The following is a 23,711-nucleotide window of genomic DNA, read 5'->3' as shown; positions in this document are numbered from 1 at the left end:
CATCCATTTACCCTCATCTCCTCTGCTCCCCCTCCTTTCCTCTCCTCCCACATTGAACTTAGTCCCCTTCCTTCTATCCTCCTCACTCTCCTCCTCTCCTTCCCTGAAACATCCTCCCACCTTGAGCTTGGTGCCATCCATCAGGAGGAGCTGCTCCCCGTCGATGTCCCTGGCAGTGAACTCTGGGATGTACTGCTCCATGTTCAACCCCTTCAGCCACTGGCACACCTGCTGGGTGCTCCACGACGACACTAGGCACAGCGGCTCGTCTATAGGCTGGAAGGAAGGTTGCCCAAGATATTCAGTAATCGAGTACAATTGCGTTGCTTCAGCTTCCTAATATGAAAAATAGCTTTTTGTGAGTTAGCAGTCTGAAGAGCATGTTAATCTGCCCCCTGGTGGTCATGAATAACATAACACAAAACCATTTAGCCTTGCCCCTCAGTGCAGCGACATACAGCGAACGTATTACACCCACTGATATGTATCTTTAGGTTGCATTGACTGACTTACAAAGCTGCCTCTATAGTCTAGACCCCCTTGAGTCACACACACATACGCACGCGCACACAAACAACATTGTTTAGTTACTGATCTAACCACTGGTCTGGTGTTGTTAGCCTGGTGGCTAGCAGGGTCCTGTCAGGTTGGCTGTCTGCCAGACACTGAGGTGTTCTCAGAATGTCTATCCACCGGCGGTGAAGCACAGGAACAAGTGAAGCGCTGCTAAAATTAACTCAGGGTGATGGAAGAGGCAGCCGGCTGAGAGGTCTCTCTCTCTCTCTCTCTCCCTCGCTCTCTGCATATTCTCCCTTTTACCTCATGTTATTAGCCTTGAATAAACATGATATCAACATACAGGCAGACTTTTCCTATGGGATGTGGTTGGTTTGAGAGCCCCTCTATTTTACATTATTAGCCAAAGGTTTTATAGAAAGTGGATTACATGACCTAGGCTACCATATACAAACACTGTTCCATTACTTCAACCATGCTAATTCAGGTAAGGTGCTCTGCTGGAAGGCAAAACAGCACATTCCCTGTTGGGATTTTCCGTCTCACCAACAACTGGGACACATATCTACTCTCACACGCTTACTCAACCAGGTGTGATTAAGTCCTGGGTTCAAATACTATTTATTTTTCTTTTAAATACTTTGAGTGTTTCATTGAGTGAACCTGAGGTGTGTTAAATAAGGGGAATAGATTTTGATTGTTAGCTAATGTTAGCTTAGTGTTAGCCGAGACCATAAGGTAACATTATCTTATGTCTGAGAAGGTGGTCTGTTTTGGGTCTAAACTGCCACTACAAATAATAATGTGGCTTTCTACTATTGTACATGTAGCAGGAATAGGAAAGTTATTTGCAGTTTGATTAGTGCCGATGAAATGGCATAGTAATCTTTACTGTTTGATGTTTCACTGTAACATTTCAGAATGTTCATTGAAATCACCCCACCGAAATTGCAACTAAAGGAACATGTTCGGCACAAATGGAAACCCAGTTGAGCGCACCTCCGGAGTGGCAGATGGGCAGGGTTCGCACTTTGGAGTCTATTCCATTGGTTCCGTTGTTCCAGGCATGCGTCACACAATCAAGTGCAGGTTAAAGTATTTGGGGGGGAAAAAAGCAAATACTATCTGTACCCAGGTCTGACGTGTATCCTGCATCCCTCTGTAATGGCAGCTTAAGGAGATGAGAGGGAGAGAGTCATAAAGCCCCTCTGAAAACCCAATATCCCCTCCAACAAGCTGAGCCAAATCAGATGTGACGGGAGAGAGAGAGAGCTAGTTTACCGGAGGTAATTGATTCCCTAATCACTGTGCAGCCGTGTCTGACAGCGTCTGGCCAGAGAGTGTTTTTGAGAGAGCAGAGCACTCACCAGACTCAGGCTTTAAAAACACCAGGACCACACACTCTGCACTCTGCACTCTGCACTGTTATGGATCTAAGTGAACTGCTTGGAACTTCTAACTGAATGGTGTGTGTGCTATAGTATGAATAGTATAAGCTAGTTGCTACAGGTAACCAAGAAGACATAACTACGTCCAGTTGGGGTTATTTCAGGTAATGGTACACATTTTACTAAAGAAGAATTCAGAGTTTTGTTGGTACACTATTACAGATTTGAGTGGAACGCTACTTTAATCAAAAATAGTATCTTGCCTTCTCTCTCTGAACAGTGATCCAGGCCTCAGGCAAACCCTCTGTCTCATATACGGTATCATAATGAAATAGAGTTTAGATCCATTTAGTTCTAGGCAGAGAATGCCCACTACCACCACCACAACTGCATTAGGAAGCCCCTTACCTCGTCTGAGGACTGGGAGAGGGTCTGGTAGCGTTGTGAGGAGCGGGAGGACGAGTCGGCTGTGGTCCCACTCGAGGCGTGAGGGGGACTACAGGGGGGCGGTGAGAACTCATCACTCAGGGCAGACTCCTGAGGGAGGGAGGGAGGGAGGGAGGGAGGGAGGGAGGGAGGGAGGGAGGGAGGGAGGGAGGGAGGGAGGGAGGGAGGGAGGGAGGGAGGGAGGGAGGGAGGGAGGGAGGGAGGGAGGAGAAATGATCCAATCATGATAAATAAATACAGTTTTCTCCACATTGTTTCCAGTATTCTTTGACACTTTGGGATTAAGTACAAGTGCACAGTGATATTTTTATTGAGTGTGACCACTGTGGTCAAACAGCATTGGATCGATTGATTTGTCCAGTTCAAGATCAATTACATCAGACAATAGTAGGATATTAATGCATTGTTTGTAAACCTTACTTTCAAACAGTTGTAGCTTAGAAATATAAAATGTTTGGTCACAGTAGTAACACTGAAAAATAATACATAAGCATCATATTTTGGATGAATTGCCCTCTGAAATGATGCCCCTGCTAACACATATGCATGCACACACACACAACAAAAACTCACACAGACACACAGCCCTATAACAGCCCTTGAGAGCCACAGTGCAGGGGCCCAAATCTCCAGTGCAGAGGAGGAAGGCAAAGTCATGGGTATCTGCCTCCTCTCCAGACACCAGGCTTATTAGGGTTGAGTCCCAAAGGGCACTCTGTTCCCTACACTACCGGTCCAAAGTTTTAGAACACCTACTCATTCAAGGGTTTTTCTTAATTTTTTACATTGTAGAAAAATAACGAACACATCAAAACTATGAAATAACACATAAGGAATCATGTAGTAACCAAAAAAGGGTTAAACAAATCAAAATATATTTTATATTTGAGATTCTTCAAAGTAGCCACCCTTTGCCTTGGACAGCTTTGCACACTCTTGGCATTCTCTCAACCAGCTTCACCTGGAATGTTTTTCCAACAGTCATGTAATGAGCACTTGCTTCTTTTCCTTCACTCTGCGGTCCAACCAATCCCAAACCCTCTCAATTGGGTTGAGGTTGGGTGATTGTGGAGGCCAGGTCATCTGATGCAGCACTCCATCACTCTCCTTCTTGGTCAAATAGCCCTTACACAGCCTGGAGGTGTGTTCGGTCATACTCTTGTTGAAAAACAAATGATAGTCCCACTAAGCACAAACCAGATGGGATGGCGTATCGCTGCAGAATGCTTTGGTAACCATGCTGGTTAAGTATGCCTTGAATTCTAAATAAATCACTGACAGTGTCACCAGCAAAGCACACCCACACCATAACCCCTCCTCCATGCTTTACGGTGGGAAATACGCATGCAGAGATCATCCGTAATACCCACAAGCCGCAACTCACGAAAACACGGTGGATGGAACCAAAAATCTCCAATTTGGACTCCAGACCAAAGGACAGATTTCCACCCGTTTAATGTCCATTGCTCGTGTTTCTTGACCCAAGCAAATCTCTCCTTCTCATTGGTATCCTTTAGTAGTGGTTTCTTTGCCACAATTCAACCACAAAGGCCTGAATCACAGTTGACATTGAGATGTGTCTGTTACTTGAACTCTGTGAAGAATTTATTTGGGCTGCAATTTCTGAGGCTGGTAATGCTAATGAACTTATCCTCTGCAGCAGAGGTAACTCTGGCTGGGTCTTCCATTCCTATGGCAGTCCTCATGAGAGCCAGTTTCATCATAGTGCTTGATCGTTTCTGCAACTGCACTTGAAGAAACGTTCAAAGTTCTTGAAATGTTCCGTATTGACTGACCTTCATGTCGTAAAGTACTGATGGACTGTCATTTCTCTTTGCTTATTTGAGCTTTTCTTGCCATAATATGGACTTGGTCTTTTACCAAATATGACTATCTTCTGTATACCCCCCTACCTTGTCACAACACAACTGATTGGCTCAAACACAATAAGGAAAGAAATTCCACAAATGAACTTTTAAGGCGGCACACCTGTCAATTGAAATGCATTCCAGGTGACTACCTCATGAAACTGGTTGAGATAACGCTAAATGTGTGCAAAGTTGTCATCAAGGCAAAGGGTGGCTATTTGAAGAATCTCTAATATAAAATATATTTTGTTTAGTTTAACACTTTATTGGTTACTACATGATTCCATATGTGTTATTTTACAGTTTTGATGTCTTCACTGTTATTCTACAATGTAGAAAATAGTAAAAATAAAGAAAAACCCTTGAATGAGTAGGAATTCTAAAACGTTTGACCGGTAGTGTATATAGTGCATTACTTTTGACAATGGTGAAAAAAGTACCTAATTGTCATGCTTGGGTAAAAGTAAAGATACCTTAATAGAAAATGACTCAAGTAAAATTGAAAGTCACCCAGTAAAATACTACTTGAGCAAAAGTCTAAAAGTATTTGGTTTTAAATATACTTAAGCATCAAAAGTAAATGTAATTGCTAAAATATACTTAAATACCGAATGTGAAAGTATAAATCATTCAAAAGTCCTTATATTAAGCAAAGCAGAAGTCACAATTTTCTTGTATACATTTTTACGGTTAGCCAGGGGCACACTCCAACACTCAGCCGTCATTTACAAAGTGTTTAGTGAGTCAGTACAGATACCCCAAAAAACACTTAAGTAGTACTTTCAAGTATTTAGCCTTAAGTACTTTATACCACTGATTTTTGACCAGGGCCCATAGGGCTCTGTTCAAAAGTAGTGCACTATGCATGCTAGAGCTATTAACCCAGTTGGACAGGCACACAGTGGTTGAAAGGGATTTAACAGCCCTCTGCTTTCAATAGGAAGCTGCAGCTTTAATTGCTGTGCAGAGCGAAGGACCCCGGCCTCCATGCTGATGACTAAGTGCATCTGGGATGCTTTGCCTAGCTACTCCTCACTATTAAACCCCATGGAGCTCTGTTCTAAATTGCACTCTAGTCCCTATAAAGTGCACTACATTTGCCCTGTAGTCAAAAGTATTGCACTTTCCGGGAAATAAAGGTGCTATTTGGGATAGGCCCATGCTCCCAACAAGTTTTTTTTTAGATGTGTCATGTGGCAGGTGTTAGAGTGTATGTATAAACACTCCCCCCTGCCCAAATATTTGGGAGGGTTTTGACTCAGAATGGATCAAACCAAGTGAAGCTGAGAGGGGTGGATGGGTTTTTTTTCCCATAGAGGGCTATATTGATGAACTCACTGAACTTAGCCTGCCAATGGTTAATTCAAAGTTGTTGTTTTTTAAAGCATATGTAAACAAGGGCATTAGAATATCTATTAACCACTAAGTGGAAATATGCTCTGCTGTGTTTCGTTCCTTCTTTTGTTAAACGGTAATCTAGTTGTCTTGACATTGATGTTGTGGTTAGCTAAAAGCATCGCAGCGGTCAAGTCACCAAGGTGAGTAAATCAACAGCATCGATTGCATCATGGGATTTCTGCCTACGACTGCAAATGTGGGCAAAGAGAGACCTCCAACAAGAAACATTGTTAGGTGTCCTGTGGGTGTACCTACTGGTTATATGTTTTCATGGCAAGGATATGGACAGGCTACACATTAACATATTAGCAGAAAGAATGTCATCATCTATGGCAGAGATATATCTCAATATGCAACATACCATATTTGTTGTGCTGACAAGGGCTTATAACACCTTTGATCTATAAAGCAATGTGTCCACATAAGCAGAAAAACTATAAAGCTCCAAGAGCCAGGCATGCTCTTAACTATACGTTTGACAGTGAAATACAAACACTTTGATATACGAACACCTTGTTTTGTTACATCAACGGTGTGTTTGGACGGCTGTATATTTCTTATCCTTCCTGTGCTTCTTAGCTAAATGGCCATTGGCCCACAAGCTTCTGAAATATAATCTATTTCCCTTAGAAATACTCAGGCCTTTGGCAGAGGCTTTAATTAGCTGGTGCAAAGTCAGTGGGAGGCATATGTCTGCCTTCCTGGGTATTTTGAATGGACAACCACTATAAGCCTATCTTCTTCCTATAACCCTGTACCTCAGCTTCTTTCTTCTGTATATTAAGCTATGTTTTCCATCCAATAGATGCGTATGTAACAAACCATGTAAGAGGACGAGAGCAACACCAAAATCCCTCAATATGGGATTATATCAATATATCAATCGGATCTAACAACTGGAGTCTCTTGCATCGATGCCATGTTCTTGTTTTAACTCCCGAAGTCATCTGTCAATATCTTTTCTGAAACAGGTTACATTTGACACGAGTATGTGACATTGTGCCGCACAAAGGGCCATCGATTTCCCCTCTGTGTAAATGTAGCCGTGCTTGTCGATAAATGTCGAATAGCAGCACCCTCTTGGACACAGAGGAAAACGCGCCCTGCTTCCTAATTGGGTTTCAATCCCTCACTCTCCACAGGAGCTGAGTCACACCATGGGCCTCTCCAGATCAATTATATATACAGTTAGGGAGAAGTATTTGATACACTGCCGGTTTTGCAGGTTTTACTACTTACAAAGCATGTAATTTTTATCATAGGTACACTTCAACTGTGAGAGATGGAATCTAAAACAAAAATCCAGAAAATCACATTGTATGATTTTTAAGTAATTAATTTGCATTTTATTGCATGACATGAGTGTTTGATCACGTACCAACCAGTAAGAATTCCGGCTCTCACAGACCTGTTAGTTTTTCTTTAAGAAGCCCTCCTGTTCTCCACTCATTACCTGTATTAACTGCACCTGTTTGGACTCGTTACCTGTATAAAAGACACCTGTCCACACACTCAATCAAACAGACTCCAACCTCTCCACAATGGCCAAGACCAGAGAGCTGTGTAAAGACATCAGGGATAAAATTGTAGATCTGCACAAGGCTGGGATGGGCTACAGGACAATAGACAAGCAGCTTGGTGAGAAGGCAACAACTGTTGGTGCAATTATTAGAAAATGGAAGAAGTGGAAGAAGTGGAAGAAAATGGAAGAAGTTCAAGATGACGGTCAATCTCACCTCGTGGGGCATCAATGATCATGAGGAAGGTATCAAATACTTATGTCATGCAATAAAATGCTAAATAATTACTTGAGTGAGATGGAAGGAGAAGAAGAAAGAGGGAGAGAGGCTTAGGATGACAAAACTAGACGATGCTAGAAGTGTTTATAGAAGTGTAGCAGTTTTATATCTCTGGTGTCTGCTTCTCTCATCTGGTGACTGTTTTCATTTGATGTGCATTTGAAGCTCAAACCCAGTAGGAGAAAGTTTTCTCCTTCTTGACAATTTGTAAAAAGAATTTGGCATATCTCCAAGCGTAACAGCAGAATCCGTTTCTTGGTTATTTAAACTGTGGAATATATAGACGGTTTGGTTGTTTAGAAACAAAACCGACGCATGTGCAACTACAGTATGGGGCAAAACAAGGGTTGGCCTAGATTGTTGACAACATGTAAACTATATTTCGTCCCCAATGTTTATTGAAAACAAAAATACAGGTGCACAATGAGCACTTATCTCTCAAATACATCATTACAGTTATTGGTTAGCTAGATATCTAGCCATTTCTTTTCTCATATTAGCATAAAGGTGACAGTCAAAACACCTCAAAACAAGACATGATATCAAGAAAAAGTTTAAATGAGCTGAAACGAGCCACTTACAATTCACCATGTGACAGTTTCTTAAAATTGTTGCTAGCTATCTGGCCATCCAGAACCATAACAACACATGGCCTTCTGTCCCTTTGAAGCGTGCGCATCATTTTTGTGACATTGTCAGATGTGGCAGAAATCTTAATGACAGACATGAAATGAAGACTAGACTATATGCTAATGCTAACATAAACACACGAGGCCTCTGATAATGATAAAAACACAAAGTGGACAATGGTAGAAGTAACATAATAGTGCAGTCTGACCTAAATATGATATCTGAAGGCGTCTATATGTTATTGTGGATGTGAGTTACCTGGGAGTTGGACTTGCGGGGGCTGCAGTCCTGTGAGACCAGTTTGGGGGAGCAGGGCGGAGTTGCCCCGGACGACACGGAGCCCCTGGTGCTGTCAGTGAACCAGGAGAAAGGCACGAAAGAGCCAGAGGACCTGGACGGGCTCTCAGATGGCTCCCTGTGCAGAGAAAGAGAGATATTCAATATGCTAACTGAATGAGCCAAAATGGTGCCTCTCATATACTAACTAGGTCTAATAGAGCCAACATTTTGCCTCCTGCATTGAAACAGAGGGACAGAGCCAAAATGGCTTCCCATGGACTCACCGGCTTCCCATTGACAGTCTGTTTGACTTGTCTTTTCTGACCCTCACATAGGAGCGTCTCAATGTGACCCTTCAGAAGAACAAAAAAATGGTGGGTTAAAATCAACAGAAAGCACCAGTTTTGAAACTGACAAATTTACAATGTGTTTACAATGTAAACTGTTTAAATGTCTGTATATTGAGCCCTTACCCCAGGTCCAAGAATCTCCTCTTGGTCTTCTTGTCGAAGATAAGGCTGTTGTTGCCGGGGTCAGCCGGGCTGGTGTCTCGACTGTCTTCTGAAACTAACACTGAGAAGAAAAAAAAAATGGCAATTAGCACATTATTGATTAATCAAAGCATTTTTTTTTATACATTAACCCACCATTACCAACATTTTGGTGTGGCCTTAATGGTGTGGTGGTTGTGTATCAATACGTGTGTGTGTGTGCGTTTTGCCTATTTAGGCTTAATATACCATAGTTAATATCACAGTGCATGTAATTCTTAGTGTGGGGAGTTGGACTGTAATAACTAGGATGAGGATTTTCTTGCCCAATGTGGATGTCTGCCTCTCGTACCCTCACTGTCTGGGCGTCGTGCCCGTCGAATGTAAACAGGCGAGCAGTCCGAACTGGGACACGACTTGGAGGGAGAGCTGTTTGGCGTGGTCACCAGGGCCTCCTGAGACGTGGCATTTGTCAGCTGGCGGTACCGGCCCCGAGGGGCTGGCGACCCGGTCCCGCCCTCCTCCGGGGAGCGCCGTAAGGAGGAGGTGTCGAAGGAGAACACGGGGCTCCGTAAGGTGGGACAAGGGGAGGACGAGGAGAGGAGCGAATCAGGAGAAGGGGAGGAGCCTCCTCGCAGGGTGGAGTGGAGGGGGGAACGGACTGAGTGCAGAGGGCTGTCCAGACACTATGGCACAAAGATTCAGAAACACCACAACATGTTTATATGTGAACTGACTGACACAAACAATAAATAGACGCATGCGCGCACGCACACACACAACCACACACCAACACACCCACCTACACACACAACCACACACCAACACACCCACCTACACACACAGAGAGACAGACAGACACACATACATACACGCACACACACAACCACACACCAACACACCCACCTACACACACAGAGAGACAGACAGACACACAAACATACACGCACACACCAACACACCCACCTACACACACAGAGAGACAGACACACACATACATACACGCACACACACAACCACACACCAACACACCCACCTACACACACAGAGAGACAGACACACATACATACACGCACACACACAACCACACACCAACACACCCACCTACACACACAGAGAGAGACAGACACACATACATACACGCACACACACAACCACACACCAACACACCCACCTACACACACAGAGAGAGACAGACACACATACATACACGCACACACACAACCACACACCAACACACCCACCTACACACACAGAGAGACAGACAGACACACATACATACACGCACACACACAACCACACACCAACACACCCACCTACACACACAGAGAGACAGACAGACACACATACATACACGCACACACACAACCACACACCAACACACCCACCTACACACACAGAGAGACAGACAGACACACATACATACACGCACACACACAACCACACACCAACACACCCACCTACACACACAGAGAGACAGACAGACACACATACATACACGCACACACACAACCACACACCAACACACCCACCTACACACACAGAGAGACAGACAGACACACATACATACACGCACACACACAACCACACACCAACACACCCACCTACACACACAGAGAGACAGACAGACACACATACATACACGCACACACACAACCACACACCAACACACCCACCTACACACACAGAGAGACAGACAGACACACATACATACACGCACACACACAACCACACACCAACACACCCACCTACACACACAGAGAGACAGACAGACACACATACATACACGCACACACACAACCACACACCAACACACCCACCTACACACACAGAGAGACAGACAGACACACATACATACACGCACACACACAACCACACACCAACACACCCACCTACACACACAGAGAGACAGACAGACACACATACATACACGCACACACACAACCACACACCAACACACCCACCTACACACACAGAGAGACAGACAGACACACATACATACACGCACACACACAACCACACACCAACACACCCACCTACACACACAGAGACAGACAGACAGACACACATACATACACGCACACACACAACCACACACCAACACACCCACCTACACACACAGAGACAGACAGACAGACACACATACATACACGCACACACCAACACACCCACCTACACACACAGAGAGACAGACACACACATACATACACACATACATACACGCACACACACAACCACACACCAACACACCCACCTACACACACAGAGAGACAGACAGACACACATACATACACGCACACACACAACCACACACCAACACACCCACCTACACACACAGAGAGACAGACAGACACACATACATACACGCACACACACAACCACACACCAACACACCCACCTACACACACAGAGACAGACAGACAGACACACATACATACACGCACACACACAACCACACACCAACACACCCACCTACACACACAGAGACAGACAGACAGACACACATACATACACGCACACACACAACCACACACCAACACACCCACCTACACACACAGAGAGACAGACAGACACACATACATACACGCACACAAGCATGTATTTACGCATATAAACATATAAATACAAACATATGCGTTTGGGTCAATTCCATTCCACCTCCTGTATAGTAAGGAATAATTGGACATGAAATTTGAATGGGAAAATGCTAATAACTGTAGTATGGTACTTTTCAAATTAAGTGCTAGTCCAATGAAACGCCTGAATGGGCTGGAATGTAATTTGAATTGACTGTAACTCTAGTGAGAGAAAATACTCAAAACGACCAAACAACAGGGTAGCAGAGTCGAGCTTTGTTTTTCACCAATCAGGATCTACTCACAGCGCTGTTAGTTATAGAGCTTTAGTTGCTATGTTACTTAGCTACATGTGTGCAGTATTATGGTATAGTGACTATATAAAATGCGCAATAAATACCTAAAATCTCCCTTGGTGCTATCTATACAAAAATGTCTATCTATACTGTATTACCAAGACAAGACAAGGCCCTTGTCTTTTGTTATCACATGCTACAAGGTCATCATCAGACTACAAAGGAATGTGTCCTGTGGGTGTGCCTGTCCCTTTGAGAGTCCATGTCATCGATTGATTGGCTCTCACGCCTGTCACTCACCTTCCTCTCCAGACTGTCATCTCCCTCTGTGGAGCTGACGCTGTCTCGGAAGCGAGAGCGAGAGGGGCGGTGCCTCCTGGCTTTGACGGACAGCTGGGCACGCCCCTTCTGTATGCTGTTGTCCAGCAGCTCTGTCTCTGGGATGGCCTCGTTCAGGTCTGAGGGAAGATCACAGAGAAAATTATGATATTCAGATCCTTCAGGTCTGAGGGAAGATCACAGAGAAAAGCACACAGATTTGAGAAGTGCTTTTAACAGATCCATTTGATGCAGAATGTGTTACAAGGAAATCCCAGACCTAAACATTAGGCCACAGCTATTATAATATATTAATTTCACCTGGGACCTAGAAAGATAAACTACTGGGCAAAAGCTAATTCCCTTCATGTAAAATAAATCCTCTAATATCTGTGTTACAAGAAGGTACAAGATACTGTTATACCACCTTTTACATGTCAAACTGAGGAGTTTAATTGATCAAATGAAATATGTTTATCTGATCCTCCCCCTGCTGTAACATCCTCTATCTGTGGTGAACCCAGAGGAACGATCCTTTTGCCTTTGACCTCTTGACCCCAATCTGAGAGCCCTTCAGCGTTTCCATCAATTATCTCTCCCTCTCCTCCCCTCATCCCTTCCATTCTTCACTCCATTTATCCAGCCCCCAGATACATGACAATTAATCTATTTAATCACATTGGATGTTCCCCTGTGACTGAGTCAGCAGAGGATTGTGGGGGATGAACATTGACCTACGACCTGGTCCTCTCTTACAGTGCCTTCAGAAAGTATTCACACCCCTTGACTTTTTCCACATTTTGTTATGTTACAGCCTGAATTTAAAATTCATGAAATGTTGATTTTGTGTCATTGGCCTACAGACAATACCCCATAATGTCAAGGGGGAATTATGTTTTAGAAATGTTGACAAATTAATTAAAAATAATAAGCTGAAATGTATGAGTCAATAAGTATTCAACCCATTTGTTATGGCAAGCCGTAATAACTTTTGGAGTACAATGTTGCTTAACAAGTCACATAATAAGTTGCATGGACTCACTCTGTGTGCAATAATAGTGCTTAAAACTTCTTCAGGATGGGTGGGTCCCTCACGGGACGGTTGAGCTAACGTAGGCTAATGCGATTAGCATGAGGTTGTAAGTAACAAGAACATTTCCCAGGACATAGACATATCTGATAGTGGCAGAAAATTTCAATTCTTGTTCATCTAACTGCACTGTCCAATTTACAGTAGCTATTACAGTGAAAGAATACCATGCTATTGTTTGAGGAGTTTTGAACTTGAAAGTTATTAATAAACAAATTAGGCAAATCTGGGTAGTCTTGATACAAAGGTTTTGAACAGAAATGCAATGGTTAATTTGATCAGTCTAAAACTTTGCGCAGACACTGCTGCCATCTAGTGGCCAAAATCTAAATTGCACCCAGGCTGGAATAATACATTATGGCCTTTGTCTTGCATTTCAAAGACGATGATACAAAAAAAAAATACAGAAATACAAAAACATCTGTTGGTTTTTCTTTGTATTATCTTTTACCAGATGTAATGTGTTATATTCTCCTATTCTCCACATTTCCACAAACTTCAAAGTGTTTGCTTTCAAATGGTATCAAGAATATGCATATCCTTGCTTCAGGGCCTGATCTACAGGCAGTTAGATCTGGGTATGTCATTTTAGGGGGAAATGTAAAAAAAAAAAGGGGCGGATCCTTACATGATTTTGGAATGACTACCTCATCTCTGTACACGACTCATACAATTATCTGTAAGGCCCCTCAGTCGAGCAGTGAATTTCAAACATAGATTCAATCACAAAGACCAGGGAGATTTTCCACTGCCTCGCAATGAAGGGCACCTATTGGTAGATTGGTCAAAAAAAACACAAAAAAAGCAGACATTGAATATCCCTTTGAGCATGGTGAAGTTATTCATTACACTTTGGATGGTGTAGCGACGCACCCAGTCACTACAAAGATAAAGGTGTCCTTCCTAACTCAGTCCCCGGAAAGGAAGAAAACCACTCAGGGATTTCACCATGACTTTAAAACAGTTACAGAGTTTAATGGCTGTGATGAGAGACAACTGAGAATTGATCGACAAAATTGTAGTGACTTCACAATACCAACCTAATTGACAAAGTGAAAAGAAGGAAGCCTGTAACAGAACACAAATATTCCAAAACATGCATCCTGTTTGTAACAAGGCACTAAAGTAACACTGCAAAAAAAATGTGGCAAAGAAGTTAACTTTATGTCCTGAATACAAAACGTTATGTTTAGGGCAAATCCAACACAACACATCATTGAGTACCACTCTTCATATTTTCAAGCATGGTGGAGGCTGCATCAAGCATGCCCATAATTAGATATTTCTGTGTTTTATATTCAATACATTTGCAAACATTTCTAAAAACTTTATTATGGGGTATTGTGTGTAGATGGGTGAGAATTTTTTATTTTATTCAGGCTATATATATATATATATATATAACACAACAAAATGTGGAATAAGTCAAGGGGTTTGAATACTTTCTGAAGGCGCTGTATCAATCTACAAACACAGTGCCTCTATCCCTCTACTAAACATTAGCTCTTTTCTTGGGAAGCATTGACACTGTAGTAGGGATTCATGTACCACAATTACCTAATCAAACATGTATACAAGTCAAAGCAATTGACATAATACAATTGATCTATAACTTGTGAGAAATATGCCATTCAATTGTATTAGGCTTTTTATTCTTCCCCTCACCCTCTGCAGGAACAGGTGCATCAGTACGGTGATGGAGAGACACAGAGGGGCCAGATGTGAGTGAGTCAACAGCTAAGTGCTCTTGTCACTGTTGTTGTTTCAGAACGGAGGCCAGTGATGATTCATTGGCGGCCACGCCGCAGTGAAATCGCCAACTAACAGGATTCATCTGATACCCCTCTCTCACCATGCTGACGCTCAGATCTCATCACAAACTATACTGTACCGCACAGGACAGCACTGACTGCTCTGTAATAGAGGATCTAAAACCAGCCAGTCTACCGAGACAGACTAAAAATAAGATGCAACAGAGGAAAGTGGTGAGACCTTTCATCAGTTATGAACCACACATGATCACTGAAGTTCTCTTCTCTGATGCTCACTGCAGCCATTCAGGTTTGGGCACGATTATTGTAATATACCATATATAGTAATTACTATCATGTCCCGGACAATATTAGGCTAAATAGCTAAGAACCTATTTTCAAAGGATCCCACCACCGACACCAAAAGTAATACAACTAAAAATAAGAGAGAGAGAAAATATGACTCAAGTGTTTTGATTTGTGTGAGAATTAAGAGGAAATCTAAAGATCGACTCATTTTTCTTGACGTGCATATCCTCTTCCCTCTCTCCCATGGCTGAGTGTTCACTCTAATATAATTGGTCTTTAATCATGTAGAAATGCCCAGGCAGCACACTGTCCATGCAGGCACTCAGTGAGGTTCAGAGACACTGGGATAACGATAAGGAAGGGAGTGTTGATGAACACCCTCAGACACCAAGGACGTGAGGTTCAATGAAGTATTTAAAAAAAAAAATGGATTTCTACTCCTTAGCAACACAAATGTGACCGATTTATCTACAGCTCATTAAAATACATTGTTTTAGAATAGTTAAAAAAAAAAATCTGAGTTAGAATGTGAGGAAACATTTCCCTGAACTGAATTGTGGTGCAGATGACTTCTGTTTTTAATTTAATGTAGACAAACAATTTTAACAATTTTAACATCAACTAAGGACTCTTCATGTAAACCTTATGGGGTATAGGATTCTGCATATGACTCATAGCATTGGTAATGACACATTAATGTACTGTCATGACACCTATCTGTAGAATGGCGCCGGAGAGGATGGTTGACATCTTACGCGCTCCTAACCAACGGTGTTTTTTTGTTTGTTCGTTTTTTGCGTTGTTTATAACTTATTTTGTACATTATGTTGCTGCTACTGTCTCTTATGACCAAAAATAACTTCTGGACATCAGAACAGCGATTACTCACCACAAGCTGGAAAGAAGCTTTTTCCTTTAACGAGTCCAACGTGAAGGATATACTGCTTTCCTGGGAACAGGCCCAAATCCCCGTCACTTGCCAGAAGAGAAGACAGACAAAAATGGGGAGGAGGTCGGGGCTGCCTTCTGAGAATTTGTAGGCAAGCGAGTAAACCCCCACTGCCATCCATTCTATTGGCCAACGTGCAATCATTGGAAAATGAAATCGACGACCTACAAGCAAGACTAAACTACCAGCGGGACTTTCAAAACTGTAATATCTTATGTTTCACCGAGGAGTGGCTGAACGACGACATGAAGAATAAACAGCTGGCGGGTTTTACACTGTATCGGCAGGATAGAACAGCAGCCTCTGGTAAGACGAGGGTTGCCGGTCTATGTATAGTTGTAAACAACAGCTGTTGCACGATATCTAAGGAAGTCTCAAAGTTTTGCTCATCTGAGGTAGAGTATATCATGATAAGCTGTAGACCACACTATCTACCTAGAGTTTTCATCTGTATTTTTCATAGCTGTCTACATACCACCACAGACCGATGCTGGCACTAAGACCGCACTAAATGAGCTGTATACCGCCATACGTAAACAGGAAAACGCTCATCCAGAGGCGGTGCTCCTAGTGGCCGGGGACTTTAATGCAGGGAATCTTACATCCATTTTACCAAATCTCTACCAGCATGTTAAATGTGCAACCATCTTTACTCCACACACAGAGATGCGTACAAAGCTCACCTTCCATTTGAAAAATCTGACCATAATTCTATCCTCCTGATTCCTGCAATAATTAAAGCAGGAAGCACCAGTGACTCAGTCAATAAAAAGTGATCAGACGAAGCAGATGCTAAGCTACAGGACTATTTTGCTAGCACAGACTGGAATATGTTCTGGGATTCTTCCGATGGCATTGAGCAGTACACCACATCAGTCACTGGCTTCATCAATAGGTCCATTGATGACGTCATCCCCACAGTGACTGTATGTACATACACTAACTAGAAGCCATGGATTACAGGGAACATCCACACTGAGCTAAAGGGTAGAGCTACCGCTTTCAAGGAGTTGGAGTCTAACCCGGAAGCGTATAAGAAATCCCTCTATGCCCTCCGACGAACCATCAAACAGGCAAAGGGTCAATACAGGACTAAGAACGAATTATACTACAATGGCTCCGACGCTCGTTGGATGTGGCAGGGCTTGCAAACTATTACAGACTACAAAGGGAAGCACAGCTGAGAGCTGCCCAGTGACACGAGCCTACCAGATGAGCTAAACTACTTCTATGCTTGCTTCAAGGCAAGTAATACTGAAGCATGCATGAGAGCATCAGCTGTTCCGAACGACTGTGGGATCACCGTCTCCTCAGCCGATGTGAGTAAGACCTTTAAACAAGTCAACATTCACAAGGCCGCATGGCCAGATGGATTACCAGGACGTGTACTATACTCCGAGACGACCATAGTCCCAGACTATTTACATTGCCCCCCCTCCCTCTTTTACGCTGCTGCTACTCTCTGTTATATACCTCATATGCATAGTCACTTTAATAACTCTAACTACATGTACATAAATACCTCAATTACCTTTACTAACCGGTGCCCCCGCACATTGACTCTGTACTGGTACCCCCTGTATATAGCCTCGCTATTGTTATTTTACTGCTGCTTTTGAATGATTTCTTATTGTTATTTCTTATTGTTATTTTTTTGGGGGGGAGGGTTATTGGTTAAGGGCTTGTAAGAAAGCATTTCACTGTAAGGTCTACACCTGTTGCATTCGGCGCATGTGACAAATACAATTAGATTTATTGAGCAGTCTGAATAAAAGGGCAGGTGTGGCAGATCACACTAAATGACCAGAGATCCATTCTCATCTAAGAAGACCACAATGCACAATGAGCTCCAGAATAATGTAGCACTTCCACTGGACTCCACTTGACTGTGGTTGGGCAAGTTTGGACCTCGCTCTCTCTACACTGTCCTAGCTTACGACATTGTCTTAACATGAGGGGTGGAATTTGAGAATGAATGTATAATGTCTATATGACTCACTATGGCTATATTTAGAACCCTGTTGTTCATCCATTCAAATTGTGGTTGCATCCCAAATGGCACCCTGATCCCTACTTTTGCACTACTTTTGACTAGAGCTCTATGGGCCCTAGGGAATAAGGTGCCATTTGGGGTGCACTCTGTAAATCAATGTTTGTGCTGCTCAGTGACCCAGCAGTGGTCAAATGGAGGCAGAGTGACATTATCCACCTGTAGTTCTGTCATCAGCCTACTGACAAGGAAGGTTGAACACCGAACTGACCTTTCACCCTCTCTGTGCATGTTATGGGCTACATGCTCAGAGATGGAGGAGACCTGTCTCCAATACCTTTTCATGTACCTCACATTCGACGAAAGGGAACCTCCTTTGCTTTGGAAATCACGACTCAACAGTAGCCATCTGCTATCTTACAGAAGCATTGTAATCTGTCCAAATTTAAAACAGCACACAGTACACATATCACCAGGGGTCAGGGAACAGAACTGAAATCCGGAAAGAACGTCATTTTTCAAGGAACAGAATCAAAACCTGGAACGAAAGTGATCTATACGATTCTTGAACAGAACCATGGGAACCGGTTAATAAAATTATTTTACGTTCCGGGCATCCATTTGCAAAAAGAAAAATGCAACAAAGCTTCTATGCAAAGCCCTCACTCTTTTTCCAGTGTCTGCCTGCCTGCTAGCCTTCTACTGAATTTACAAGTATGATTCAGAAATTAGGGAGAGATTTTTTATTAGAAAAGAAATGATTAACTTTTTCAATGCTAGTTAAGGATACTAAATAGTTATCACGTTTGACATTGGATTTATTAACTACAAATGTTTTATTTTGATTCTGGTGCAGCTCTGCACACACAAACTAGCTAGCTAGTTTTGGTCCAACGTTAAACCATCTCTCTGAAGTTCAAAGACATTCAATGTTCCTTCATAGAAGCGGCTCCTCCATAGGTATAATTCTAAATATTAATGGTTACTTTTTTTTGGTTCAAACCGGTTCAGAACTTTCTTTTGCCAGTCGGAACAGTGGAACTGAACAAAATAAATATTGGTTCTGTTATGAACGATACGATTGGGGGGGGAAATGGTTCCAACCCCTGCATGTCACACTTCCCTCCAGAAATAGAATTGAACACGGAAGTTAATTGCTCTAGTAGTGTTGTGTAGTGGTACATCCTTGCACAACAGGCTAAAACTCAAGCAGCACACAAAGTTAATTTGTATAGATAGACACCACTGGGTCTAGCTTGGGCTATCGAGTCCAAAACCACAACACTCAGTGTGGTAGAGTGTAAGGTTCATTAAATTCAATTTTCCGCAATATGGGGGTGAATGGAATTGAGTGCTTTGCCGTTTCAGATTGGTGCTGCGTTCCTCAAGTTGGTTTACTATATGACACATGCTTTGTATCCGGAAGCAAGGTTTGGTTCAGTATAACTGAAGCCTTAAACAAGCTTTATATCAAGAATATCAGTGTAAGGTTTGAGTGGATATGGATTCTCGGCTTATAAGATTAAGATTGGGTTCAGTGTGTTATGGGCTGTGTGCTACGATAGCAGTGGGACTGCTAGTTCAGTATGGCATTGTCTTTGTGGTTCATTGGATGAGCTGTGTATTGGCTGGCTCCGTGGTTCAGTATTAGGATGTACACAGACAGTAATGAAGGCAGACAGGCCAAACTGCCGCAGAGGGAAACTGTTCTGCTCGCCCCCGCCTACGTTCTCTACCACGTTTCCACTGAGCGAGTCAAGGGAGACCAAGCACAGCGACCCCAAAGACAACAGACAACAACAAGCTATTTTACAGGGTGAATCCCTCATGTTAAACAACAACATTTCTTGGCTCCAGTATCTCAACCCTCCTGTTCACATTGTTGACAACATTATACGAGACAACATGGAGGAGTAAAGCGGGGTGAAGGATGAGGGTGAACTGAGAATCACCTCTTAATTTTTTCCCATTCTGTTAGCCCCAGCGGTGCACATTATCCCCACTGCTCTTATTAGACCTAGTCTCTGTGCTAAGAGGCACCATTAAATATTGACCAAACAAAGCCACACCCCCCTGTCATCCCCCATAAGCCATCCTCCCACCCCTTATTGGATTCTATACAGACCATACATAGAGTAGGTAGGAGACAGATATACTACAGCCCACCCCCACTATAGGTCTACTGAGCGCACTACCCCCGACTCTATATTTCCCTGTGGACCTTTCTAGAGAGGTATGAAGGTCAATCTCACAGCTGCATCACTAGAGGAAAGTGTGCACAGTATATTAAGAAAACGCCAGAGAGCTGGCGAAGCAAACAAGATACGGTCAGTTCAAAAATGTCTATTAGTGTCGCCCACTGCCACATCTCGAGGCTGTCAGGCTGATCCACCGGCTGTGTAGTTTTGTCTAATTTAGTGAAAGATGTGCTGTGGAGACACACACACATGCATGCAAACACACTCTAAAAATACCTCACATCCGAGCCAGCGAATGACAGGCAGGTAGATGCACGCTTCAATGTTAGCTACGTGAATCCATAATACAGTTGAAATTAATGTTTTTTAGAGGAGTTCAGCAGATTTGAGGCGTCTGGGCCAATAAGACAGAGGGTTGTGCAGAAGTCGGCACATTGGGGAATTGGACTTGACACCGCTGAGACCTGTCATGACTGTCTTGATCAGGTCAGGTTACAGGAGACCACAACCCTACAGATTATCTCTCAACCCCAACAGAGGAGGAGAGATCTAGGGGTCTGAAGACGTGGGGGGTTTTATGGCCCCCACGCTCCTGATAAATCTCAGGCCACAGACAAATTCCTTTGTCCTGTCACTATAGAGAACCAGCCTCAGAACATTAAACATGAACTAAAGGGACTTTGGAACAATGGTTTTCGTCAGCCACAATGGTGGTCATGACGATAGATGGACTATGAAAATGTATGTCATTTTTCTTTTGTTATTAAGGTTAATAGATGACGTTATTACGAAAACATTGTAATGTGAAGGGTTTTCCTAGTATATGTTTGATGTTTATACATTGTACGTTGTATGGAAAATATCCAAATCAAAGAGAATGTTTTGGGGAAGATGAAATGTTAAGTTAGTTGTCTAAAATGGGATTTGAGAAAAATCTAGCCCTTGCCTCATTAACTTGGTATGCCCAGAGAATTGCCCTAAAGGCGGCCTTGCCCACTTCTGACCCAAGGGTATAAAACCTGTGAGTATAGAATTTACAACAAGACTATGTGACCCCAGCTGCAGCAGGGTCTTAAAAAGTCATCAAACCCAAAACGCAACGCAAGTTTGAGGACAAAGAAATCCTTTTCTACCCAAGTTACGGATGAGTCGCTGTGTCTAAGCGGGTGAATTCAAGTCGAACCACCTAGCCTCCATCTCCCATCGAATCGTGGTATCTAAAGGGTTTCATTTCTGTGCTGTGAGCTCTGAGCTCTGAGCTGTCTGTCCTCAGAAGACCCCTTCCAGAGAAAGGGGTGAGGGAACAGACTACTAAGACAAAAAGGACACTGACACCGAGAAGACGGTCAGAGAGGTGCGCTGGAGTAGCGCATCATCGAATAGCTGAAGGCCTGTGCAGAGAATCCCCGGAGATCATTCCCACGTAATTACATCATTATATTCTGACCCATAAGAGCGGCAGTTTGAGGAAAGGGTTAGAATAGCTTAGCTGACAAATTCACTCAAATGTATATTTCTTTCCCATTGTGGGTAACACTGGCCATAGTGTGTTGGCCCATTATACTAAGTTCTAATCAATAGCCTATAATGTGTTTTGTCTATGTGTATATGTTTATCATCATTTTAGCTTTTTAGTAAATAAATATTCAACTAAGTTTGGTGTGGTACGAATTCATTAGTGGGACCCGGGTCCGTGCATATTCACGGGCGATACAACGTTCAGAACGAGACTGTTAGAGGCAACTGGTTAATTAGCGGCTGTTGTAAAATCGATATTCTGATATTCTTTGAGTTCATTTGGGAAATAGAAACTCAATAAAAACTAGTTTTCCCATGGTGCCCCAGGTTAATGAGTTAATAATTGCTTGATTCAGTTAATCATGTAATTAGAAACTTGTAATCATTCGATGAGCAACAGTCGTCACATTAACTAATACAACGTCACAACAGACCCAAACGACTGAGTCCACACAAAGGGTCATGTTCCACATTAGTGCTGGGGTGTCTTATTCAGGGAGAGAGAGGTGACCTGGGAGCTGTTCCGAAGGGGAATAGGGAGTATTTATAGGACTCTGACTGAGAGGTACTTGCCGGTTTCAACGTTATATACAAAGGTGCTGTGATGTAGAAGTCTGAGTCATAGCCTCTTTAGGAATTGATTTTCTTAAAATAGGACATGGAGTGTTTGTGTGTGTATGTGTGTGTCTGCATGCATGTGTAGCCTGACTGGACCGCCCTTTAAGCTGAGAAGAGCAGTCATGATATTTCATAGCATAGGCCTTCCCACGTATCATTACAACAACAGACACCCTCATGTTCCACAGATTTCCCTGACCCATGGTATTCAGAAAGTTATAGGTCCAGCGCACAGCACACACATACAGTAGTTTATGCCAGACACACACCACACAAACGCTTTATTTCTGTGTGCCTCATGTCGTGTATCTTTCTTTGAGAGATGTACGCACACAAACACACAATCTTCGTTAGTGCATCTCCTATACAACACTCATTAAACGTGCGAGACACAAACACACACAAACACAGAGAGAGAGAGAGAGAGAGAAACACTCACCAAAAACATTTTCTGTCTCCTCCAGCTGTGTGGCAGACATGGCGCAATGGGCACTGTGAAGAGAGAGGGGGTAGAGAGAGAAAGAGAGAGAAACAGAGAGGGCGAGGGGGGTAGAATTCTAGATTAGGTACTGTAGAAACAAAAACCTAACAGAGAGAGGGAGTGAGAGAGAGACAGAGAGTGCAATCAGTTGCTGCATTTATGTATATGGACAAGTTTAGTCAGCCGTGTGACCAGCCTGCAGCCCTTTGCTTGGCTTCACCACCCCATCATCTAACAAGCCTCCTCGTCTCGTCTGTCTGCTGCAATGCTTAGCCCTGTGGCTGTTTCTCCCTGGAAGAACCCTCAAGGAAATCACATTAGGAATTTACCAGAAAATGAGCAGCGACCCCCCCCCCCCCGCCCCACCCCCCCATTTCTACTCACTCACAGATAAAAACACACTCATGCGCTAATGGGCACGTCTGCTCGGGAGCATAGTCGTCAGGGTGATTGATCGCGAGGGCTCAGCTGATCATCACACTGCTGACCCATTTCCCTGCTAGCCAGGTAATTAAACATGCAGCTAAAGAAGAGAGAATGGAGGGATGAGAGGAGAGCACAAACACACACAGGGGGTTCCACACGTTCCTAAAGGAATGGCTGCATGATAAAGATGGAGGATGTGTGCATTTGGGCTGGAAAGGGGTTTGAAGGTGGGTTAATGCATTACATCTCAAATGGAGGGCGTTACACTGTCGTATAAAGTATAGACATTTTAGTGGATCAAATTGGAAATGTATCTTAGAACTACCTCCACAAATAAAATTAATAGAACATTCAGGATCAAATGAAGACACAAGG

At 43.1% G+C, this 23,711-nt stretch overlaps 1 protein-coding gene across 1 annotated transcript in view; it reads right to left on the bottom strand.

Moving 5' to 3' along the window:
- Positions 1-23,711, bottom strand: part of LOC109892226 (sterile alpha motif domain-containing protein 14) — a 39,949-nt gene that overhangs the window by 8,653 nt on the left and 7,585 nt on the right. The window contains exons 2-9 of the mRNA XM_020484665.2: positions 22,869-22,921; positions 11,989-12,146; positions 9,169-9,502; positions 8,799-8,898; positions 8,610-8,678; positions 8,305-8,461; positions 2,313-2,441; positions 121-276 (exon numbers count right to left, since the gene is read on the bottom strand). Of these exons, the coding sequence (XP_020340254.2) occupies positions 121-276; positions 2,313-2,441; positions 8,305-8,461; positions 8,610-8,678; positions 8,799-8,898; positions 9,169-9,502; positions 11,989-12,146; positions 22,869-22,908 (1,143 nt within the window). The 5' untranslated portion in view covers positions 22,909-22,921. The remainder of the gene's footprint in view (positions 1-120; positions 277-2,312; positions 2,442-8,304; positions 8,462-8,609; positions 8,679-8,798; positions 8,899-9,168; positions 9,503-11,988; positions 12,147-22,868; positions 22,922-23,711) is intronic.

This window comes from Oncorhynchus kisutch, linkage group LG6 (assembly GCF_002021735.2).
Source record: "Oncorhynchus kisutch isolate 150728-3 linkage group LG6, Okis_V2, whole genome shotgun sequence".
Lineage (NCBI taxonomy): Eukaryota > Metazoa > Chordata > Actinopteri > Salmoniformes > Salmonidae > Oncorhynchus > Oncorhynchus kisutch.
Note: the sequence above shows the minus strand (reverse complement) of the source record. Positions and strands in the feature narration are given on the sequence as shown.